The sequence below is a fragment of the Scyliorhinus canicula genome, chromosome 10 (assembly GCF_902713615.1).
Source record: "Scyliorhinus canicula chromosome 10, sScyCan1.1, whole genome shotgun sequence".
Classification (NCBI taxonomy): domain Eukaryota; kingdom Metazoa; phylum Chordata; class Chondrichthyes; order Carcharhiniformes; family Scyliorhinidae; genus Scyliorhinus; species Scyliorhinus canicula.
In genome coordinates, this window is record NC_052155.1 from 335,655 (window position 1) to 360,094 (window position 24,440).

The 24,440-nt window shown below is 49.3% G+C and overlaps 1 protein-coding gene across 1 annotated transcript in view; it reads right to left on the minus strand.

The window, feature by feature from the left end:
* Positions 1–24,440, minus strand: part of scospondin (subcommissural organ spondin) — a 443,172-nt gene that overhangs the window by 302,226 nt on the left and 116,506 nt on the right. Inside the window, exons 17-19 of the mRNA XM_038810430.1 lie at positions 20,718–20,933; positions 4,327–4,423; positions 1,895–2,115 (exon numbers count right to left, since the gene is read on the minus strand). Coding sequence (XP_038666358.1) covers positions 1,895–2,115; positions 4,327–4,423; positions 20,718–20,933 — 534 coding nt within the window. The remainder of the gene's footprint in view (positions 1–1,894; positions 2,116–4,326; positions 4,424–20,717; positions 20,934–24,440) is intronic.

Sequence of the window (24,440 nt, forward strand, 5' to 3'; positions counted from 1 at the left end):
GGATACACTGACGATGGCCAGCTCAGTGATGACATGTTGGGCAGCCGATGACAAGTCTGAGAGAGAAACCATTGACCATCTCCTGAAACAGGACCATTTTGAGGTGGCCACCCGGAGACTGTCATCAGCAATAGAACTCCCCAATGGAGCTCCCCATATTGCATGTTGTGATAGAGCTCCCTGTGTTGTATGTTGTGATGGAAATCTCTGTGTTGTATGTTGTGATGGAACTCTCCGTGTTGTATGTTGTGATGGAAATCTCTGTGTTGGATGTTGTGATGGAGCTCTCCGTGTTGTATGTTGTGATGGAAATCTCTGTGTTGTATGTTGTGATGGAACTCTCCGTGTTGTATGTTGTGATGGAAATCTCTGTGTTGGATGTTGTGATGGAACTCTCCGTGTTGTATGTTGTGATGGAAATCTCTGTGTTGTATGTTGTGATGGAACTCTCCGTGTTGTATGTTGTGATGGAACTCTCCGTGTTGTATGTTGTGATGGAGCTCTCCATGTTGTATTATGTGACGGTGCTCTCCATGTTGTATGTTGTGATGGAAATCTCCGTGTTGGATGTTGTGACGGTGCTTTCCGTGTTGTATGTTGTGATTGAGCTCTCCGTGTTGTATGTTGTGACGGTGCTCTCCGTGTTGTATGTTGTGACGGTGCTCTCTGTGTTGTATGTTGTGACGGTGCTCTCCGTGTTGTATGTTGTGATGGAGCTCTCCGTGTTGTATGTTGTGATGGAACTCTCTGTGTTGTATGTTGTGATGGAGCTCTCCGTGTTGTATGTTGTGACGGTGCTCTCTGTGTTGTATGTTGTGATGGAACTCTCCATGTTGTATGTTGTGATGGAAATCTCCGTGTTGTATGTTGTGATGGAGCTCTCCTTGTTGGATGTTGTGACGGTGCTTTCCGTGTTGTATGTTGTGACGGTGCTCTCCGTGTTGTATGTTGTGATGTGCTTTCCATGTTGTATGTTGTGATTGAGCTCTCCGTGTTGTATGTTGTGACAGTGCTCTCCGTGTTGTATGTTGTGACGGTGCTCTCTGTGTTGTATGTTGTGATGGAACTCTCCATGTTGTATGTTGTGATGGAAATCTCCGTGTTGTATGTTGTGATGGAGCTCTCCTTGTTGGATGTTGCGATGGTGCTCTCCATGTTGTATGTTGTGATGGTGCTCTCCATGTTGTATGTTGTGACGGTGCTCTCTGTGTTGTATGTTGTGATGTAGCTCTCCATGTTGTATGTTGTGACGGTTCTCTCCATGTTGTATGTTGTGACGGTGCTCTCCGTGTTGTATGTTGCGATGGTGCACTCCATGTTGTATGTTGTGACGGTTCTCTCCATGTTGTATGTTGTGACGGTGCTCTCCGTGTTGTATGTTGCGATGGTGCACTCCATGTTGTATGTTGTGATGGAGCTCTCCATGCTGTATGTTTTGACAATGCTCTCCATGTTGTATGTTGTGACGGTGCTCTCCATGCTGTATGTTGTGATGGAGTTCTGCATGTTGTATGTTGTGACGGTGCTCTCCATGCTGTATGTTGTGATGGAGCTCTGCATGTTGTATGTTGTGACAGTGCTCTCTGTGTTGTATGTTGTGATGGAGTTCTCCATGTTGTATGTTGTGACGGAGCTCTCCATGCTGTATGTTGTGATGTAGCTCTCTGTGTTGTATGTTGTGAAGATGCTCTGCGTGTTGTATGTTGTGACAGTGCTCTCTGTGTTGTATGTTGTGAAGATGCTCTCCATGTTGTATGTTGTTACGGTTCTCTCCATGTTGTATGTTGTGACGGTGCTCTGCGTGTAGTATGTTGTTACGATGCTCTCCGTGTTGTATGTTATGACGGTGCTCTCCATGTTATATGTTGTGGTTCTCCAGCCTCCAGAATCTCACCTTCACACGGCTTTTTGTTACACTCCCTCCTCTGGCCAGCTGAGCCGGGACATCCCGTGCTCCCATTCTGTGGGTTCGGCCAGTCGCAGTCTCGAACCCGGTGCTGGAAGCCTCCTCCACAAGGCTCGGAACAGGCTGTCCATGGGCTCCACTCACTCCATCCTCCATTTAACTGACAGGCAGAATGTGGGACACACTCCATACGGCCATTCACACAGGTACTGAAAACAGGGACAAAAGAGTGAATGAGGGAAATACAGAAAACACTGGATAAACTCAGCAGGTCTGGCAGCTTCTGTGGAGAGAGAAACAGTCACCAATCTGAGTCCATCTGGCTGTTTATTGGAGCTGAAGAGAGGGGGAAAGTGATTGATTTTATTCTCGATACTGAGGGGGTTGAGCAGCTGGAATGGAATTGAAGGTCAGAGATTGGTGGGACCTCGGAGAGACAGAGGGAAGGTCAACGTGAAGGAGGGGGAAGAGTCAGACCGACTGGAAACACAGAGCGGGATATTCCGGTCGCGCGCTGGATCCCACGTTTCCACCAGCAAATCCCGAAAAACAGGCATCAGGGTGTTGGGTAAATCCCACCCATTAACCCTGGAGCTGCCGGACCGGCTGAGATCAGTCAGCGTTTCCCGTCTTTATTTCACATTTCCGATTGGCTTCACCAGTGTGACTTTGGTAAGAGGGGAACTGGCTCCGTCTATCCGGGGGGGGGGGGGGGGGGGGGGGGGGGGGGGGGGGGGGCGACACAAAGTTACTGTGGGTGGGGCGATGTCACCGGGGGAGGGGCGATGTCACCGGGGGAGGGGCCATGGCACAGGGGGAGAGGCCATGGCACAGGGGGAGAGGCCATGGCACAGGGGGAGAGGCGATGTCGCCAGGGGAGGGGGGATGTCACCAGGGAGGGGCCATGGCAGCGGGGGAGGGGCCATGGCACAGGGGGAGGGGCGATGTCGCCGGGGGAGGGGGGATGTCACCAGGGAGGGGCCATGGCAGCGGGGGAGGGGCGATGTCGCCGGGGGGAGGGGCCATGGCACCGGGGGAGGGGCGATGTCGCCGGAGGGAGGGGCCATGGCATGGGGGAGGGGCGATGTCGCCGGAGGGAGGGGCCATGGCATGGGGGAGGGGCAATGTCGCCGGGGAGGGGCCATGGCACCGGGGGAGGGGCCATGGCACCGGGGGAGTGGCGATGACACAGGGGGAGGGGCCCTGGCACCGGGGGAGTGGCCGTGGCACTGGGGGAGGGGCCATGTCACCGGGGAAGGGGCCATGTCACTTGGGGAGGGGCGATGTCGCCGGGGGAGGGGCCATGTCACTGGGGGAGGGGCCCTGGCACTGGGGGCGGGGCCCTGGCACTGGGGGAGTGGCCGTGGCACCGGGGGAGGGGCGATGTCACCGGGGGAGGGGCCATGGTACTGGGGGAGGGGCCCTGGCACCGGGGGAGGGGCCCTGGCACCGGGGGAGGGGCCATGGCACCGGGGGAGGGGCGATGTCGCCGGGGGCAGGGGCCATGGCACCGGGGAGGGGCCATGGCACCTGGGGAGGGGCTGTATCACCGTGGGCGGGACAATGTCGCCTGGGAGAGGGACAATGTCACCAGGGGAGGGGCTGCATTGTCGGGAATTTCTTGTGGTACTTCATAGAATTTATATTGCAGGAGGCCATTCGGCACATCGAATGTGCCCCACCCCTTGGAAAGAGTGCACTGCCTAAGTCCACACCTCCACCCTATCCCTGTCAACCCACTTTCTCATGGCCAATCCACCTAACCTGCACATCTTTGGACTGTGGAAGGAAACCGGAGCACCCGGAGGAAACCCACGCAGACACAGGGGGAACGTGCAGACTCCGCAGAGACAGTGACCCAAGCCGGGAATCGAACCTGGGACCCTGGAGCTGTGAAACAACTGTGCTATCCACAATGCTACCGTGCTGCCCAATGGAAACAGTTGATAGTTGGGAATATGGTCAGGATGGCCGAGTAATCTATGGTGCCAAACTTAAGCAGAGATTGAAGACTCAATGCTTTCTGGTCCCTTTCTAGGGTCCTGGAGAGGCAGCACGGTAGCATTGTGGATAGCACAATTGCTTCACAGCTCCAGGGTCCCAGGTTCGATTCCCGGCTTGGGTCACTATCTGTGCGGAGTCTGCACATCTTCCCCGTGTGTGCGTGGGTTTCCTCCGGGTCCTCCGGTTTCCTCCCACAGTCCAAATATGTGCAGGTTAGGTGGATTGGCCATGCTAAATTGCCCTTAGTGTCCAAAATTGCCCTTCTTGTTGGGTGGGGTTACTGGGTTATGGGGATAGGGTGGAGGTGTTGATCTTGGGTAAGGTGCTTTTTCCAAGAGCCGGTGCAGACTCGATGGGCCAAATGGCCTCCTTCTGCACTGTAAATTCTATGATCTATGATTGGAGAAGGATCTCACCAGGTCTCACACGCAATGTCCACACTCTCTCCTGCCTCGGTATATATCCAGTCCATAACATCTGGGTATAAACTCCAGCTGCTGTTCACGCTGGGATCTACAGGAATGAGAATTCACACAAATGGTCATGAGGAGCCACATAAGTGTCAAAAATAAGTGTGTAAGAAGTTCATTCCAGAATAAGAGTTATATCTGGGGGAAAGGCAATTATGATGCGATGAGGTAAGACTTAGGATGCATCGGATGGGGAAGGAAACTGCAGGGGATGGGCACAATGGAAATGTGGAGCTTGTTCAAGGAACAGGTACTGCGTGTCCTTGATAAGTATGTACCTGGCAGGGAGGAGTGGTCGAGTGAGGGAACCGTGGTTTACTAAAGCAGTTGAATCACTTGTCAAGGGGAAGAAGGAGGCTTATGTAAAGATGAGACGTGATGGTTCAGTTAGGGCGCTTGAGAGTTACAAGTTTGCTAGGAAGGACCTAAAGAGAGAGCTAAGAAGAGCCAGGAGGGGACATGAGAAGTCTTTGGCAGGTAGGATCAAGGATAACCCTAAAGCTTTCTATAGATATGTCAGGAATAAAAGAATGACTAGGGTAAGAGTAGGGCCAGTCAAGGACAGTAGTGGGATGTTGTGCATGGAGTCCGAGGAGATAGGAGAGGTGCTAAATGAATATTTTTCATCAGTATTTACACAGGAAAAAGACAAAGTTGTCGAGGAGAATACTGAGATACAGGCTACTAGACTAGAAGGGCTTGAGGTTCATAAGGAGGAGGTGTTACCGATTCTGGAAAGTGTGAAAATAGATAAGTCCCCTGGGCCGGATGGGATTTATCCTAGGGTTCTCTGGGAAGCTAGGGAGGAGATTGCTGAGCCTTTGGCTTTGATCTTTATGTCATCATTGTCGACAGGAATAGTGCCAGAAGACTGGAGGATAGCAAATGTTGTACCCTTGTTCAAGAAGGGGAGTAGAGACAACCCCAGTAACTATAGGCCAGTGAGCCTTACTTCTGTTGTGTGCAAAGTCTTGGAAAGGTTTATAAGAGATAGGATTTCTAATCATCCAGAAAGGAATAATTTGATTAGGGATAGTCAACACGGTTTTGCAAAGGGTAGGTCGTGCCTCACAAACCTTAGAGTTCTTTGAGAAGGTGACCAAACAGGTGGATAAGGGTAAAGCAGTTGATGTGGTGTATATGGATTTCAGTAAAGTGTTTGATAAGGTTCCCCACGGTAGGCTATTGCAGAAAATACGGAGGCATGGAATTCAGGGTGATTTAGCAGTTTGGATCAGAAATTGGCTTGCTGTAAGAAGACAGAGGTGGTGGTTGATGGGAAATGTTCAGCCTGGAGTTCAGTTACTAGTGGTGTACCACAAGGATCTGTTTTGGGGCCACTGCTGTTTGTCATTTTTATAAATGACCTGGAGGAGGGCGTAGAAGGATGGGTGAGTAAATTTGCAGATAACACTAAAGTCGGTGGAGTTGTGGACAGTGCGGAAGGATGTTACAAGTTGCAGAGGGACATAGATAAGCTGCAGAGCTGGACTGAGAGGTGGCAAATGGAGTTTAATGCAGAAAAGTGTGAGGTGATTCATTTTGGAAGGAGTAACAGGAATGCAGAGTACTGGGCTAATGGTAAGATTCTGGTAGTGTAGATGAGCAGAGAGATCTCGGTATCCATGTACATAGATCCCTGAAAGTTGTCACCCAGGTTGAGAGGGTTGTTAAGAAGGCGTACGGTGTGTTCGCTTTTATTGGTAGAGGGATTGAGTTTCGGAGCCATGAGGTCATGTTGCAGCTGTACATAACTCTAGTGCGGCCGCATTTGGAGTATTGCGTGCAGTTCTGGTCGCCGCATTATACGAAGGATGTGGAAGCATTGGAAAGGGTACAGAGGAGATTTACAAGAATGTTGCCTGGTATGGAGGGAAGATCTTATGAGGAAAGGCTGAGGGACTTAAGGCTGTTTTCATTAGACAGAAGGTGAGGTGAGAGAGGTGACTTAATTGAGGCATACAAGATGATCAGAGATGAGATAGGGTGGACAGTGAGAACCTTTTTCCTCGGATGGTGATGTCCAGCACGAGGGGACATAGGTTTTAATTGAGGGGAGATAGATATAGGACAGATGTCAGAGGTAGGTTCTTTACTCAGAGAGTAGTAAGGGCGTGGAATGCCCTGCCTGCAACAGTAGTTGACTCGCCAACACTAAACGCATTCAAATGGTCATTGGATAGACATATGGACGATAAGGGAATGGTGTAGATGGGTTTTAGAGGGGTTTCACAGGACGGCGCAACATAGATGGCCGAAGGGCCTGTACTGCGCTGTAATGTTCTATGTTCTATGTTCTAACAAGTGAAATCTCAGAAGCAGCATTGAATCAGCAAATAGAAGGAAGGGAGGAACTCAGGGAAATTACCAGAGAGGTGATACTGAGTAAATTGTGGGCTGATAAGATCACAGGACCTGATGGAGTGTTTAGTGGGAGAGTTGATGCGATAGTTTTAATTTTCCAAAAGTCCTTGAATTGGGAAGGTCCCATTCGGATGGAATGTGTCAAATGTAACTCCATTATTCAGGAAAGGAGGGAGACAGTGGGTGGGAAGAGTTTGGCCAGTTCAACTAATGTCTGCTGTAGAGAAAATGTTTGGAGCTACTAAAAGAGAATCTATAATCGAGCGCAGTTCAAGGCAGAGTCAACATGGTTTTGTGAAAATAATTAACTTATTCGCTGAGGAAGTTACATGTGTTGTGGATAAAGGGGAACCGATGGATGTACTTGACTTCGATTTCCAGAAGGTATTTGATAAAGTAGCACATAAAAGGTTATTGGGGGGTGACATATTAACATAAATCACAGAATTGTTTAAACTAGTATGACGGGGGGGTGGGAAGTGGAACAGTTGATCAGGAAGTATAGCGACTATGGAAAATAGTGAGAGTGAGATAAACATGGTACAGAGTAAGAGATGGCAGGGGGTAACCACAGGGATCAGCGGGACTGTAGGTCTGGAGTGCGTTTGCTTCAATGAAACAAATAGAACATGTCATGTGAGAGTACCTTTAAGAAATGGGTGTTTATTACTGCAGTGATTTCAGAGTATGGGTGGAGCTGGGCTGTCTGTCAGCTTTTTACTTTCGTTTTAGACCGTTTTCTGCAGGGTGTGTTTTAGCTTCGTTTTCAGAGATGGATAGCTGCAGTCACAGCCAGAAGGTGTATGAATCTCTCTCTGTAATCTAAAGACTGTAAATCGATCCTGGTGATTTAAAACTAATAACAGTAGTGACGTTAACCTGATGTGCTTCTGTTTGAAGGTTTTTTAAAGTCTTCTGGATGTTAAAAGGACAGTTTAAGGATTACGTAGTGTTGTATTCTTTGGGGGTTGTATTTGAATTAATGGTTGAATTATGTTTTAAAAAGGTTAACTTGAGTTCATAGAATAAAAGATTATTTTGCTATAAAAAATATTTTTCCATTTCTGCTGTGCCACACCTGTAGAACAAAAGAACTAGGAGCAGGAGTAGGCCATCTGGCCCCTCGAGCCTGCTCCGCCATTCAATTAGATCATGGCTGATCTTTTGTGGACTCAGCTCCACTTTCCGGCCCGAACACCATAACCCTTAATCCCTTTATTCTTCAAAAAACTATCTATCTTTACCTTAAAAACATGTAATGAAGGAGCCTTAACTGCTTCACTGGGCAAGGAATTCCATAGATTCACAACCCTTTGGGTGAAGAAGTTCCTCCTAAACTCAGTCCTAAATCTACTTCCCCTTATTTTGAGGCTATGCCCCCTAGTTCTGCTGTCACCCGCCAGTGGAAACAACCTGCCTGCATCTATCCTATCTATTCCCTTCATAATTTTAAATGTCTCTATAAGATCCCCCCTCATCATTCTAAATTCCAACGAGTACAGTCCCAGTCTACTCAACCTCTCCTCATAATCCAACCCCTTCAGCTCTGGGATTAACCTAGTGAATCTCCTCTGCACACCCTCCAGCGCCAGTACGTCCTTTCTCAAGTAAGGAGACCAAAACTGAACACAATACTCCAGGTGTGGCCGCACTAACACCTTATACAATTCCAACATAACCTCCCTAGTCTTAAACTACATCCCTCTAGCAATGAAGGACAAAATTCCATTTACCTTCTTAATCACCTGTTGCACTTGTAAACCAACCTTCTGTGACTCGTGCACTAGCACACCCAAGTCTCTCTGAACAGCGGCATGCTTTAATATTTTATCGTTTAAATAATAATCCCGTTTGCTGTTATTCCTACCAAAATGGATAACCTCACATTTGTCAACATTGCATTCCATCTGCCAGACCCTAGCCCATTCACTTAACCTATCCAAATCCCTCTGCAGACTTCCAGTATCCTCTGCACTTTTCGCTTTACCACTCATCTTAGTGTCATCTACAAACTTGGACACATTGCCCTTGGTCCCCAAATCCAAATCATCTATGTAAATTGTGAACAATTGTGGGCCCAACACGGATCCCTGAGGGACACCACTAGCTACTGATTGCCAACCAGAGAAACACCCATTTATCCCAACTCTTTGCTTTCTATTAATTAACCAATCCTCTATCCATGCTACTACTTTACCCTTAATGCCATGCATCTTTATCTTATGCAGCAACCTTTTGTGTGGCACCTTGTCAAAGGCTTTCTGGAAATCCAGATATACCACATCCATCGGCTCCCCGTTATCTACTGCACTGGTAATGTCCTCAAAAAATTCCACTAAATTAGTTAGGCATGACCTGCCCTTTACGAACCCGTGCTGCGTCTGCCCAATGGGACAATTTCTATCCAGATGCCTCGCAATTTCTTCCTTGATGATAGATTCCAGCATCGTCCCTACTACCGAAGTTAAGCTCACTGGCCTATAATTTCCTGCTTTCTGCCTACCTCCTTTTTTAAACAGTGGCGTCACGTTTGCTAATTTCCAATCCACCGGGACCACCCCAGAGTCTAGTGAATTTCGGTAAATATCACTAGTGCATCTGCAATTTCCCTAGCCACCTCTTTTAGCACTCTGGGATGCATTCCATCAGGGCCAGGAGACTTGTCTACCTTTAGCCCCATTAGCTTGCCCATCACTCCCTCCTTAGTGATAACAATCCTCTCAAGGTCCTCACCTGTCATAGCCTCATTTCTATCAGTCGCTGGCATGTTATTTGTGTCTTCCACTGTGAAGACCGACCCAAAAAACCTGTTCAGTTCCTCAGCCATTTCCTCATTTCCCATTATTAAAACTCCCTTCTCATCCTCTAAAGGACCAATATTTACCTTAGCCACTCTTTTTTGTCTTATATATTTGTAAAAACTTTTACTGTCTGTTTTTATATTCTGAGCAAGTTTACTCTCATACTCTATCTTACTCTTCTTTATAGCTTTTTTAGTAGCTTTCTGTTGCCCCCTAAAGATTTCCCAGTCCTCTAATCTCCCAGCAATCTTTGCCACTTTATATGCTTTTTCCTTCAATTTGATACTCTCCCTTATTTCCTTAGATATCCACGGTCGATTTTCCCTCTTTCTTCCGTCCTTCCTTTTTGCTGGTAGAGTGGGCCGTGTACTCCCCATACCACAATCTATTAAAAGTTGTGGGTCAGGTGAACTCCATGATACACTTTGGGGTTCTCTAAACCCTGGCCCATAACAAATTGGGGGCTCGATGGGGATAAAAGTCTATCTATTGGATTGGCTTAGTGAATTTAAAGACAGTGAGGGGTGAGCAGATTGTGGTTGCTTTTCAGGTGTGGTATTCTAGTTTAAGTAGGGAGTGTGTTGTGGACAATGGCTCTTTCAGAGGCTCTGAAGTTTTTGGGGATGGAGACCGTCACAGGCAGTACCTTACGGACAGAGACTAAAAGCAGACTGTTAGATTTGGCAAAAATATTGCAGTTAACATTACCTGACAAAATGCGAAAAGATGAGGTAATTATGGTGGTGGCTCAGCATTTAAAGTTGCTGGAGATACAGTTTGACTCATTGGAAATGGCAAAAATTCAGTTACAACTTAAACAAATGGAACATGAGAAAGAATTAAAGCAGCTTGAATACAAAAGAGATAGAGAAGAAAAATAAAGAGAAAGGGAGATACAGATCAGGGAAAAATATAAAGAGAATTTGAACTTCAGAAAATGGCCATGAAACATGACAGTCAGTTACAATTGGCCGGCGTAAAGGGAAACGTGCAGTTGGATGATAATGATGTGGATAGTGAGAAAGAGCATCATAATCGATGGCTTGGTGGGTATCTATTTAAATATGTCCAAGCATTGCCAAGGTTTAATGAGAAGGAGGCAGAAGCCTTTTTCATTTCATTTGAGAAGGTAGCTAAACAAATGAAATGGCCACAGGACATGTGGGTGTTACTGATTCAAACAAAGCTGGTAGGTAGGGCGAGTGAAGTGTTTGCATCACTACCGGAGGAGGTATCTGGGACGTATGAGGAGGTGAAAAAATCCATCTTAGGTGCATATGAACTAGTGCCTGAAGCCCACAGACAAAGGTTTAGAAATTTAAGGAAAGAATTTGGTCAAACATACATGGAACTTGAAAGGCTCAGAGTAATTTTGATAGGTGGATAAGGGCTTTGAAAATAGACCAAACGTATGAAGCTCTCAGAGAAACTATACTTTTGCAGGAGTTTAAAAATTCAATTCCTGATGTAGTGAGAACTCATGTGGAAGAACAGAGGGTTAAAACTGCGAGATTAGCAGCAGAAATGGCAGATGATTATGAATTAGTTCATAAATCAAAATTTGGTTTCCGACATCAGTTTCAGCCTTTGAGGGAAAGAAACTGAGGACATGAGAAATACTCAAGTGGTAAAGGTAAAGGTGATCTGGTGGGAGACAATAAAGGGAGTGTATCTCAGACTAAAGAAGAAATCCAGGAGGTTGGAAAAGAAATGAAAAGTTTCAAATGTTTTCACTGTAATAAACTAGGCCATGTAAAGTCACAGTGTTGGTGGTTGAAGAAAAGCACTGGGAAGGCTGATGTGGTAAAACAGGATAAGACAGTGGGGTTTGTTAAAGTGGTCAAGGAAAGCCCAATTGAAGTGAAGGAGGTGCAAAAGATTGTACAGCCTGATCAAGAGGTGATTGATAAGAAGGTGCCAGATCTCTTTAAAGAATTTACTTGTGTGGGTAAAGTTTACTCATGTGCATCAGGAGGAGCAGGTAAAGAAGTCACAATTTTAAGAGATATGGGAGCTAGTCAATCTTTAATGGTAAGAGATGAGGAATTATGTCGTTTGGGAAGAATATTGCCAGAAAAGGTGGTGATATGTGGAATTCAGGGTGAGAGGAGTAGTGTTCCATTACATAAGGTAAGGTTGGAAAGTCCAGTGAAGAGTGGTGAAGTGGTAGTAGGAGTAATAGAGAAACTATCTTGTCCAGGAATACATTTTCATAGAATTTACAGCGCAGAAGGAGGCCATTCAGCCCATTGAGTCTGCACCGGCTCTTTGAAAGAGCATCCTATCCAAGCCCACTGCCACCCTATCCCCATAACCCCATAACCCAGTAACCCCACCCAACACTAAGGGCAATTTTGGACACTAAGGACAATTTAGCATGGCCAATCCACCTAACCTGTACATCTTTGGACTGTGGGAGGAAACCGGAGCACCTGGAGGAAACCCACGCACACACGGGGAGAACGTGCAGACTCCGCACAGACAGTGACCCAAGCTGGGAATCGAACCTGGGACCCTGGAACTGTGAAGCAATTGTGCTAACCACCATGCTACCGTGCTGCCCAACAAAGTAATGTGTAACAAAGTAAAGTAAAGCTACCGTGTAAAGTAATGTTTATCTTGGGTAATGATATAGCTGGATCGCAGGTGGGAGTGATGCCTACTGTGGTTGATAAGCCAGTAGAAAATCAGACAACTGAAGTGTTGAAGGACGAATATCCTGGGATTTTTCCGGATTGTGTCGTAACAAGGTCGCAAAGTCACAGGTTAAGACAAGAGGAGAAATCAAAGAGTGAAGATGACATTGAAGTGCAATTATCAGAAATGATTTTTGAAAAAGAACAAGAACAGGGGGAGGATGAGGCGGATATTTTAGTTCAGGAAAATTGGCGGAGTTACAATAGAAAGATGTAGAAATAAAACGGATGTATCAGAAAGCATATATGGAAGAGGAAACTGAGAGTATACCAGAGTGTTATTACTGTAAAAGTGATGTCTTGATGAGAAAATGGAGACCTTTACATATGCAGGCAGATGAAAAGTGGGCAGAAGTTCATCAAGTAGTATTGCCGGTCGGGTATAGAAAGGAGGTGTTGCGAGTTGCACATGAGGTACCAGTGGGAGGTCATTTCGGAATAAGGAAAACTCAAGCTAAAATCCAGAAACATTTTTATTGGCCTGGACTACATAAAGATGTAGTTACATTTTGTCAATCATGTCACACATATCAAGTGATAGGGAAACCTCAAGCAGTGATAAAACCAGCGCCCTTAATACCCATTCCAGCATTTGAGGAACCTTTTATAAGGGTCCTAATTGATTGTGTAGGACATCTTCCTAAAACAAAAAGTGGGAATCAATATCTTTTGACTATAATGAATGTGTCTACTAGGTTTCCAGAGGCCATTCCAGTATGTAATATTCCAGGTAAAAAGATTGTGGAGGAATTACTTAAGTTCTTTACTAGATATGGACTACCCACAGAAATATAATCGATCAAGGATCAAATTTTGCCTTAAGGTTATTCAAAGAAGTTATGGATAGCTCAGGAATAAAACAATTTAAATCAACTATGTACCATCCAGAATCGCAGGGAACGTTAGAAAGGTGGCATCAGACATTAAAGACAATGATTTTTTAAAATAATTTTAGCGTACTCAATTATTTTTTCCAATTAAGGGGCAATTTAGTGTGGCCAATCCACCCACCCTGCACATCTTTGGGTTGTGGGGGCGAAACCCACGCAGACACGGGGAGAATGTGCAAACTGCACACGGACAGTGACCCAGGGCTGGGATTCGAACCCGGGTCCTCAGCACCAGAGGCAACAATGCTAACCACTGTGCCACCATTCTGTCCTATTAAAGACAATGTTGAGGGCTTATTGTCATGATTATCCAGAGGATTGGGACAAAGGAATTCCATTCATACTGTTTGCAATTAGGGATGCACCTAATGAGTCAACCAAATTCAGTCCTTTTGAACTAATTTTTGGTCATGAGGTAAGAGGACCACTTAAATTGATTAAGGAAAAATTGGTGAGTGAGAAATCGGAACTTACATTATTGAATTACGTGTCAAATTTGAGGAGTTTCCGATTCCCTCAAGACGAAGGGAAATAATGCGATTTCTTGGCGTGAGTGGATTTGGTTGAACATTGGTGAAAATATTTTGTAGTGTGGTTGCTCTACTGACGGACTTGCTAAAGAAGCGTAACAAATTCCAGCGGACAGCGGAGTTTCAACAGGCATTTGACTGCCTGAAGGCTATAAAACCAATGCTCCTGTGTTGGAGAATTACAAGGGGCTCTGTGATCCGATTGAACTAAAGTATCTGACTTTAAAGAGAAATGCCGAGGCGTAGAGAAATGGACGGATCGTGCAGAGACCTTCTTGTTCAAAGAGACTGTCAATCAAAACGGATTTCAGTTGGAGGAAGAAGAATGAAAAAAATGAACTATATTATTATACCTGTTTGCGTGTGTTGTTTTGAAACGATAAAGTATATTTTCTGAGTGCATTTCTTAAAGGATGGTGCAAGGTTGAAAAATGAAACCATCTTGAAGTCGATGGGTTTTTTTTCCTTGGGGGGAGGTGTCATGTGAGAGTACCTTTAAGAAATAGGTGTTTATAAATGGGTGTGTATATAAGTATCTGTAGCGAGAGTACCTTTAAGAAATGAGTGTTTATTACTGCAGTGATGTCAGAGAGTGGGTGGAGCTGGGCTGTCTGTCAGCTCTTTTACTTTTGTTTTAGGCTGTTTGCTGCAGGGTGTGTTTTAGTTTCGTTTTCAGAGCTGGATAGCTGCAGTCACAGACGGAAGGTGTATTAGAGTCTCGCTCTGTCATCTAAAGAATGTAAATCAATCCTTTGGTGATTTAAAACTAATAAGTGCTCTCAGTAGTGACTTTAACCTGATGTGCTTCTGTTAAAAGTTATTTTTACGTCTTATGGATGTTAAAAGGAAAGTAAGAATTACTGAGTGTTTATTCTTTGGGAGTTGTATTTGAATTGATGGTTGCTAAGATGTTCACTGTAAGTTTTAAAAAGGTTAACTTGAGTTCATAGAATAAACATTGTTTTGCTTTAAAAATACTTTTCCATTTCTGCTGTGCCACACCTGTAGAGTGGGCCGTGTGCTCCCCATACCACAATCTATTAAAAGTTGTAGGTCAGGTGAACTCCATGATACACTTTGGGGTTCTCTAAACCCTGGCCCATAACACCCCCTTTTTCACGGCCGTTTTTTCCCCAAACTTGGACATTTCTCCTCCCTGTGCCTTCTTACAGACGTTTTCAGCCTCCGTTGCCCCCCGGAATGGGCGTTAAAACGCTTAAATTCCTATTCCCGAGCGGGACCCTCCAGTGTGCGGCTGCCTCCCGCCCGCCATCACCGGAAGTCCTTCCAAATCATTTAGATACTCCACGAACAACAATGGCCCCAGAAATGATCCCTGTGGAACGCCGCTAGTCACAGCCCTCCAATTAGAAAAGCACCTTCTACTGCTACCCTCTATCTTCTGTGCCCAAGCCAGTTCTGAATCCAACTTGCCAGCTCTCCTCCGATTCCATTTAACTCCACCTTCTGAAACAGTCTACCATGAGGTACCTTGTCAAAGGCTTTACTGAAGTCCATGTAAACAACATCTACAGCCTTTCCCTCATCTATCATCTTCGTCACTTCCTCGAAAAAGTTAGTGAAACATGACCTTCCCTTCACAAAGCCATGCTGTTCATCACTAATAAGTCCATGTGTTTCCAAACGTGAGTGAATCCTGTCTCTAAGAATCTTTTCCAATATTTTCCCTACCACTGATGTAAGGCTCACCGGCCTATAATTTCCTGGATTATCCCTGCTGCCCTTCTTAAACAATGGAACAACATTGGCTATTCTCCAATCCTCTGGAACTTCACCTGTAGCCAATGAGGCTACAAAGATTTCTGTCAAGGCCTCAGCAATTTCCTCCCTTGCCTCCCTCAGTATTCTGGGATAGATCCCATCAGGCTCTGGGGACTTATCTACTTTAATGCTTTTTAAGACATCCAACACCTCATCTTTATTAATATCAACATGACTCAGACTATCTACACAAACTACCCTATACTCCTCATCCACCAAGTCCTTCCCTTTGGTGAATACTGAGGCAAAGTATTCATTTAGTATCTCTCCCATTTCCTTTGCAACCAGACATAGATTCCCTCCAATATCCTTGAATAAGTACTGGTTTAGCACAGGGCTAAATAGCTGGCTATTAAAGAAGACCAAGGCAGGCCAGCAGCACGGTTCAATTCCCATACCAGCCTCCCCGAACAGGTGCCTGAATGTGGCGACTAGGGGCTTTTCACAGTAACGTCATTTGAAGCCTACTCGTGACAATAAGCAATTTTCAGTTTTTCATTTCAATTTTCATTTCATCCTTGAATGGACCAACCATTTCTCTGGCTATCCTCTTGCTCTTTACATATTGGCCAGGATTCTGTCCCAGCGTGATTCAGGTAAAGACCATTCCATCGGAATAGCTCCCTCCTTCCCCAGTACAGACAATTCCATCGGAATAGCTCCCTCCTTCCCCAGTACAGACCATTCCATCGGAATAGCTCCCTCCTTCCCCAGTACAGACAATTCCATCGGAATAGCTCCCTCCTTCCCCAGTACAGACCATTCCATCGGAATAGCTCCCTCCTTCCCCAGTACAGACCATTCCATCGGAATAGCTCCCTCCTTCCCCAGTACAGACCATTCCATCGGAATAGCTCCCTCCTTCCCCAGTACAGACCATTCCATCGGAATAGCTCCCTCCTTCCCCAGTACTGGTGTCAATGTCCCATGAATTTAAACCCATTCCTCCAACGCCATTCTTTGATGTGGAGATGCCGGCGTTGGACTGGGGTGAGCACAGTAAGAAGTCTTCCAACACCAGGTCCAACAGGTTTGTTTCAAACACTAGCTTTCGGAGCGCTGCTCCTTCCTCAGGTGAATGGCGAGGTATGTTCCAGAAACATTTATATAGACAAAGTCAGAGATTCCAGACAATGCTTGGAATGCGAGCATTTGCGGGTAATCAAATCATTTACAGATTCAGGGATAGGGGTAACCCCAGGTTAAAGAGGTGTGAATTGTCTCAAGCCAGGACAGTTGGTACGATTTCGCAAGCCCGGCCAGATGGTGGGGGGTGAATGTAATGCGACATGAATCTCAGGTCCCGGTTGAGGCCGTACTCATGTGTGCGGAATTTAGCTCTAAGTTTCTGCTCGGCAATTCTGCGTTGTCGCGTGCCCTGAAGACCGCCTTGGAGAACGCTTACCCGGAGATCAGAGGCTGAATGCCCTTGACTGCTGAAGTGTTCCCCGACTGGAAGGGAACATTCCTGCCTGGTGATTGTCGCACGATGCCCGTTCATTCGTTGTCGCAGTGTCTGCATGGTCTCCCCAATGTACCACGCTTCGGGACATCCTTTCCTGCAGCGTATGAGGTAGACAACATTGGCCGAGTCGCACGAGTATGTGCCGCGTACCTGGTGGGTTGTGTTCTCACGTGTAATGGTGGTATCCATGTCGATGATCTGGCACGTCTTGCAGAGATTGCCCACGGCAGGGTTGTGTGGTGACGTGGTCGCTGTTCTGAAGGCTGGGTAGTTTGCTGCGAACAATGGTTTGTTTGAGGTTGCGCGGTTGTTTGAAGGCAAGTAGTGGGGGTGTGGGGATGACCTTGGCAAGATGTTCATCTTCATCGATGACGTGTTGAAGGCTGTGAAGAAGATGTCGTAGTTTCTCCGCTCCGGGGAAGTACTGGACGACGATGGGTACTCTGTCGGTTGTGTCCCGTGTTTGTCTTCTGAGGAGGTCGGTGCGGTTTTTTGCTGTGGCGCGTTGGAACTGTCGATCAATGAGTCGAGCGCCATATCCCGTTCGTACGAGGGCATCTTTCAGCATCTGTAGGTGTCTGTTACACTCCTCCTCGTCTGAGCAGATCCTGTGTATACGGAGGGCCTGTCCATAGGGGATGGCTACTTTAATGTGTTTTGGGTGAAAGCTGGAGAAGTGGAGCATCGTGAGGTTATCCCTGGGCTTGCGGTAAAGCGAGGTGCTGAGGTGGCCGTCCTTGATAGAGATGAGTGTGTCCAAGAATGCAACTGAATTTGGAGAATAGTCCATGGTGACTCTGATGGTGGGATGGAACTTACTGATGTCATCGTGTAGTCGTTTCAGTGATTCTTCGCCGTGGGTCCAAAGGAAAAAAATGTCATCGATGTATCTGGTGTATAACATCGGTTGAAGGTCCTGTGCGGTGAGGAAGTCTTGTTCAAACTTATGCATGAAGATGTTGGCATATTGAGGTGCGAATTTGGTCCCCATGGCTGTTCCGTGCGTCTGGATGAAGAATTTGTTGTCGAAGGTGAAGATGTTGTGATTTAAAATGAAGCAGATGAGTTGCAGAATTGCGTCTGGAGATTGGCAGTTGTCGGTGTTGAGGACTGAGGCTGTTGCAGCAATCCCTCCCAGCTCCGGCTGCCTCCCCTCCCGGCCCAGTAGAGGGTCCCTCCCAGCCCCAGCAGAGGGTCCCTCCCAGCCCCAGCAGAGGGTCCCTCCCAGGTCCGGCTGCTTCCCCTCCCGGCCCAGCAGACGGTCCCTCGCAGCTCCGGCTGCCTCCCCTCCTGGCCCCAGCAGAGGGTCACTCACAGGTCCGGCTGCCTCCCCTCCCGGCCCAGCAGAGGGTCCCTCCCAGCCCCAGCAGAGGGTCCCTCACAGCTCCGGCTGCCTCCCCTCCTGGCCCAGCAGAGGGTCACTCACAGCTCCGGCTGCCTCCCCTCCTGGCCCAGCAGAGGGTCACTCACAGGTCCGGCTGCCTCCCCTCCCGGCCCAGCAGAGGGTCCCTCACAGCTCCGGCTGCTTCCCTTCCTGGCCCAGCAGAGGGTCCCTCCCGGCCCAGCAGAGGGTCCCTCCCAGCCCCAGCAGAGGGTCCCTCCCAGGTCCGGCTGCCTCCCCTCCCGGCCCAGCAGAGGGTCCCTCCCAGCCCCAGCAGAGGGTCCCTCCCGGCCCAGCAGAGGGTCCCTCCCAGCCCCAGCAGAGGGTCCCTCCCAGGTCCGGCTGCCTCCCCTCCCGGCCCAGCAGAGGGTCCCTCCCAGCCCCAGCAGAGGGTCCCTCACAGCTCCGGCTGCTTCCCCTCCCAGCCCCAGCAGAGGGTCCCTCCCAGCTCCGGCTGCCTCCCCTCCCGGCCCAGCAGAGGGTCCCTCGCAGCTCCGGCTGCCTCCCCTCCTGGCCCCAGCAGAGGGTCCCTCCCAGCTCCGGCTGCCTCCCCTCCCAGCCCCAGCAGAGGGTCCCTCCCAGCTCCGGCTGCCTCCCCTCCCAGCCCCAGCAGAGGGTCCCTCACAGCTCCGGCTGCCTCCCCTCCCGGCCCAGCAGAGGGTCCCTCGCAGCTCCGGCTGCCTCCCCTCCCGGCCCAGCAGAGGGTCCCTCACAGCTCCGGCTGCTTCCCCTCCTGGCCCAGCAGAGGGTCCCTCACAGCTCTGGCTGCCTCCCCTCCCGGCCCAGCAGAGGGTCCCTCCCAGCCCCAGCAGAGGGTCCCTCCCAGCTCCGGCTGCTTCCCCTCCCGGCCCAGCAGAGGGTCCCTCCCAGCCCCAGCAGAGGGTCCCTCCCAGGTCCGGCTGCTTCCCCTCCCGGCCCAGCAGACGGTCCCTCGCAGCTCCGGCTGCCTCCCCTCCTGGCCCCAGCAGAGGGTCACTCACAGGTCCGGCTGCCTCCCCTCCCGGCCCAGCAGAGGGTCCCTCCCAGCCCCAGCAGAGGGTCCCTCACAGCTCCGGCTGCCTCCCCTCCTGGCCCAGCAGAGGGTCACTCACAGCTCCGGCTGCCTCCCCTCCTGGCCCAGCAGAGGGTCACTCACAGGTCCGGCTGCCTCCCCTCCCGGCCCAGCAGAGGGTCCCTCACAGCTCCGGCTGCTTCCCCTCCTGGCCCAGCAGAGGGTCCCTCCCGGCCCAGCAGAGGGTCCCTCCCAGCCCCAGCAGAGGGTCCCTCCCAGGTCCGGCTGCCTCCCCTCCCGGCCCAGCAGAGGGTCCCTCCCAGCCCCAGCAGAGGGTCCCTCCCGGCCCAGCAGAGGGTCCCTCCCAGCCCCAGCAGAGGGTCCCTCCCAGGTCCGGCTGCCTCCCCTCCCGGCCCAGCAGAGGGTCCCTCCCAGCCCCAGCAGAGGGTCCCTCACAGCTCCGGCTGCTTCCCCTCCCAGCCCCAGCAGAGGGTCCCTCCCAGCTCCGGCTGCCTCCCCTCCCGGCCCAGCAGAGGGTCCCTCGCAGCTCCGGCTGCCTCCCCTCCTGGCCCCAGCAGAGGGTCCCTCCCAGCTCCGGCTGCCTCCCCTCCCAGCCCCAGCAGAGGGTCCCTCCCAGCTCCGGCTGCCTCCCCTCCCAGCCCCAGCAGAGGGTCCCTCACAGCTCCGGCTGCCTCCCCTCCCGGCCCAGCAGAGGGTCCCTCGCAGCTCCGGCTGCCTCCCCTCCCGGCCCAGCAGAGGGTCCCTCACAGCTCCGGCTGCTTCCCCTCCTGGCCCAGCAGAGGGTCCCTCACAGCTCTGGCTGCCTCCCCTCCCGGCCCAGCAGAGGGTCCCTCCCAGCCCCAGCAGAGGGTCCCTCCCAGCTCCGGCTGCTTCCCCTCCCGGCCCCAGTAGAGGGTCCCTCACAGCTCCGGCTGCCTCCCCTCCTGGCCCCAGCAGAGGGTCCCTCCCAGGTCCGGCTGCCTCCCCTCCCAGCCCCAGCAGAGGGTCCCTCCCAGGTCCGGCTGCTTCCCCTCCTGGCCCCAGCAGAGGGTCCCTCCCAGCTCCGGCTGCTTCCCCTCCCGGCCCAGTAGAGGGTCCCTCACAGCTCCAACATAATTTCACTGAGTGATGGGACAGGTTCGAGCGGCTAAATGGCCCCCTCCTCTTTCTATGTCCGAATAGAGTCCTTCTGTGTCATTAATGGCCTTTTGACACTATCCAAGGATGGCGAGACTTGGGGCTTTATTATCAAATTATTGATGAGGATGTGATGGAGAAAGTGGTGAGGGAGGGGGAGGGGGGATGGAATTCCTGAAATATGTATTGGAGGAACGTTTTTGGTCAATATATTCAGGGCCCAATGAGGGAAGAGACATTGTGGAAAATGTTGTGAGCTTGCTGGTGTTGGTGAATTTGGTGCAAAATGGCTTCACTTACCTCGAGACTTACAGCGACACTCACTCCGGGTAACACATGATCCATTCAGGAGAAGCAAGTCACCAGGACAACCACAGGATGGTTGGCAATTCAGATTGGAATCGGAGTCGGGAGAGGAAATCCCATCCTCCAGACAGAGCACATCCAGAGAGAGATCGTCACAGGAGCGAGGACATGATCGTCCACAGGGCAGGAATATCTGGTCACCAGAACAATCTGTGAATAAAAGCAATCACACGTGTGTATGTCTGGATCAGAATGATATTCCCAAATCCTCCTGTCCGGGTTCCTATTCCCGTAATCCTAACCAGAACATTCCAACCGCACTCAAACCCAATTCCCAACAACCCATCACAATCCATTTTACGAACATTTCCCCAAAAGATTTCTTCGTGGTTGGACTCACGAATGAACATCCCTCTTCAAAAAGAATCCAATAATATTACTGCAACCCACTGTTGCTATCGGGGAGATTCTTCACGAGTAGTCACAGAATCACAGAATAATAGATTGTAGAAGGGGCCGTTCAGCCCATCGAGTCTGCACCAACACATAGAAAACACCTGACCTGCCTATCGAATCCCATTTGGCCCATAGCCCTGAATGTTATGACGTTGCCAAGTGCCTATCCAGGTACTTTTTAAAAGGATGTCAGGCGAGCCGCCTCTACCACCCTCCCAGGCAGTGCGTTCCAGACCGTCACCACCCTCTGGGTAAAAAGGTTTTTCCTCAAATCCCCCCTAAGCCTCCCACCCCTCACCTTGAACTGTGTCCCCTCGAAACCGACCCTTCAACTGAGGGGAACAGCTGCTCCCTATCCACGCCCCTCATAATCTTGTCCACCTCGATCAGGTCACCCCTCAGTCTTCTCTGCTCCAGAGAAAACAACCCAAGCCTATCCAGCCTCTCTTCATAACTTAAATGTTCCATCCCAGGCAACATCCTGGTGAATCTCCTCTGCACCCTCTCCAGTACAATCACATCCTTCCTATAATGTGGCGACCAGAATTACACACAATACTCCAGCTGTGGCCTCACTAATGCAGCCGTCTGTCATCACCCTCCTACAGCTCTGCCAGCTTTGAATCCACCTTATCAAGTTCCCCTGTATCCCATGTGCATTTGCCTTCTTTCCAAGTCTCCCATGTGGGATCTTATAGAACATAGAACATTACAGCGCAGTACGGGCCCTTCGGCCCTCGATGTTGCGCCGACCTGTGAAACCATCTGAAGCCTATCTGACCTACACTATTCCATTTTCATCCATATGTCTATCCAGTGACCACTTAAATGCCCTTAAAGTTGGCGAGTCTACTACTGTTGCAAGCAGGGCGTTCCACACCCCTACTACTCTCTGAGCTTGTCAAAGGCTTTGCTGAAATCCATGTAAACTACATCAACTGCACTACCCTCATCTACACCATATTTCTCAGACATGACCTCTCTCTGACAAAGCCATGTTGACTATTCCTGATCAAACCTTGCCTCTCCAAGTGGGGTTAGATTCTCTCCTTCAGAATCTTCTCCAGTAGTTTCCCTCCCACTGACATAAGACTCACTGGTCTATAGTTTCCAGGCTTATCTCAACAAACTTTTGTCAATCGTGGGACCACGTTAATTGTTCCCCAGCCCTCTGGCACCTCCCCGTGGCCAGAGAGGGATTAAAAATCTGTGTCAGAGCCCCTGCACTCTCCCCCCACCACCCACCCACCTCACCTCCCACAGCATCCTGGCTCACAATTCATCCGCACCTGGAGATTTGCCCACTTTTCAGCCTGCCAACACCTCCAATACCTTCTCACTCCCTCTGACAATTTGCTCAATAATCTCTCAGTCTCTCTCTAAATTCCCTATCTACCCCCTCATTCTCTTGGGTGAAGACAGATGTGAAATGTTCGTTCAACACCCGACCAATGCCCTCTGGCTCCACCCACAGATTTCCCCCTTAGTCCCTAATGGACCCCACTCTCTCCCTGGTTATCCTCTTCCCATATACTTATGGAATATCTTGGGATTTTCCCTACTTTTACCAGCTAGAGATTTCTCATATCCCCGCTTTGTTCTCCTAATTATTTTCTTAACTTCCATCCTGCACTATCTGGACTCCACTAATACCTCTGTTGATTTGCTCCTCTTGTACGTGCTAAAAGCCTCTTTTTGCTTTCCCAACACCTGTAGTCACCCATGGTTCTCTGAGTTTGATACTCCTTCCTCTTCCTTGGCAATGGAAATCCAAGACTTTAAACCACATACTGCCTTCAAGAGCAAACATGGGTGTGTGTGGAGTTGGTCACTTTGATTCTTTCACATCTCTCTCTTGGCAATCCATCGTACAGCAAACACACACACTGACTTCACACAAATATTAAAAATTATCTTTACTATTGTAATTGGGATTAATGTGAGACGGGTACATAGTACATAGAACATATAGTGCAGAAGGAGGCCATTCGGCCCATCGAGTCTGCACCAACCCACTTCAGCCCTCACTTCCACCCCATCCCGTAACCCAATAATCCCTCCTAACCTTTATGGTCACTAAGGGCAATTTAGCATGGCCAATCCACCTAACCTGCACATCTTTGAACTGTGGGAGGAAACCGGAGCACCCGGAGGAAACCCATACAGACACGGGGGAATGTGCAGGCTCGAATCGAACCTGGGACACTGGCGCTGTGAAACCACAGTGCTAATCACTTGTGCTAACCTGCTGTCCACGGGTACTGACAGGGAGTCCAGCGAAGTCTTACCAGGCTGATTCCTGGGATGGTGGGACTGTCACATGAGGGGAGACTAAATTGGTTCGGATTATATTCATTGGAGTTTAGAAGAGTGAGAGGGGATCTCATAGAAACTTACAAAATTCTAACAGGATTAGACAGGGTAGATTCAGAAAGAATGTTCCCGATGGTGGGGGAGTCCAGAACTAGGGGTCATAGTTTGAGGATAAGGGGTAAACCTTTTAGGGACTGAGGTGAGGAGAAATGTCTTCACCCAGAGAGCGGGGAATCTGTGGAATTCACTCCCACAGAAAGTAGTTGAGGTCAAAATGTGTAATTACAAGAAGGAATTAGATATCCCTCATGGGGCTAAAGGGATCGGGGGATATGGGGGGGGGGGGGGGGGGGGGGGGGAGGAGTCGGGATCAGGGTATTGAACTTGATGATCAGCCGTGAACATTGAATCATAGAAGCATGGAGTCAGGCCGTTCGGCCCAAATTGGTCCGTGCCAATCAAAACACTAATCCCATCTAAGCTAACCCCATTTGCCTGCATTGGCCCAGATCCATCTGAACCTTTCCTGTCCGTGGATCTGTCCAAATCGATGTCCCAGCCTCACCCACTCCCTCCGGCAGCTCATTCCACATACAGATCAACCTCCGTGTAAAAAACTTATTCCTCAGGACCCCATTGAGTCTTTCTCCTCTTAACTGAAAACTATGCTCTCGAGCTGTCGATTCACCAACCCTGGGAAAAAGACTGAGTGAATTCACCCTACCATGCCCCTCATGATCTTATTCATGTCGATAAGATCACCCCTCAGTCTCCTACACGCCAAAGACAAAAATCCCAGCCAGTCCAATCCCTCCCTGTAACTCAGTCCCTGTGTCCCAGCCTGTCCAATCCCTCCCTGTAACTCAGTCCCTGTCCCAGCCTGTCCAATCCCTCCCTGTAACTCAGTCCCTGTCCCAGCCTGTCCAATCCCTCCCTGTAACTCAGTCC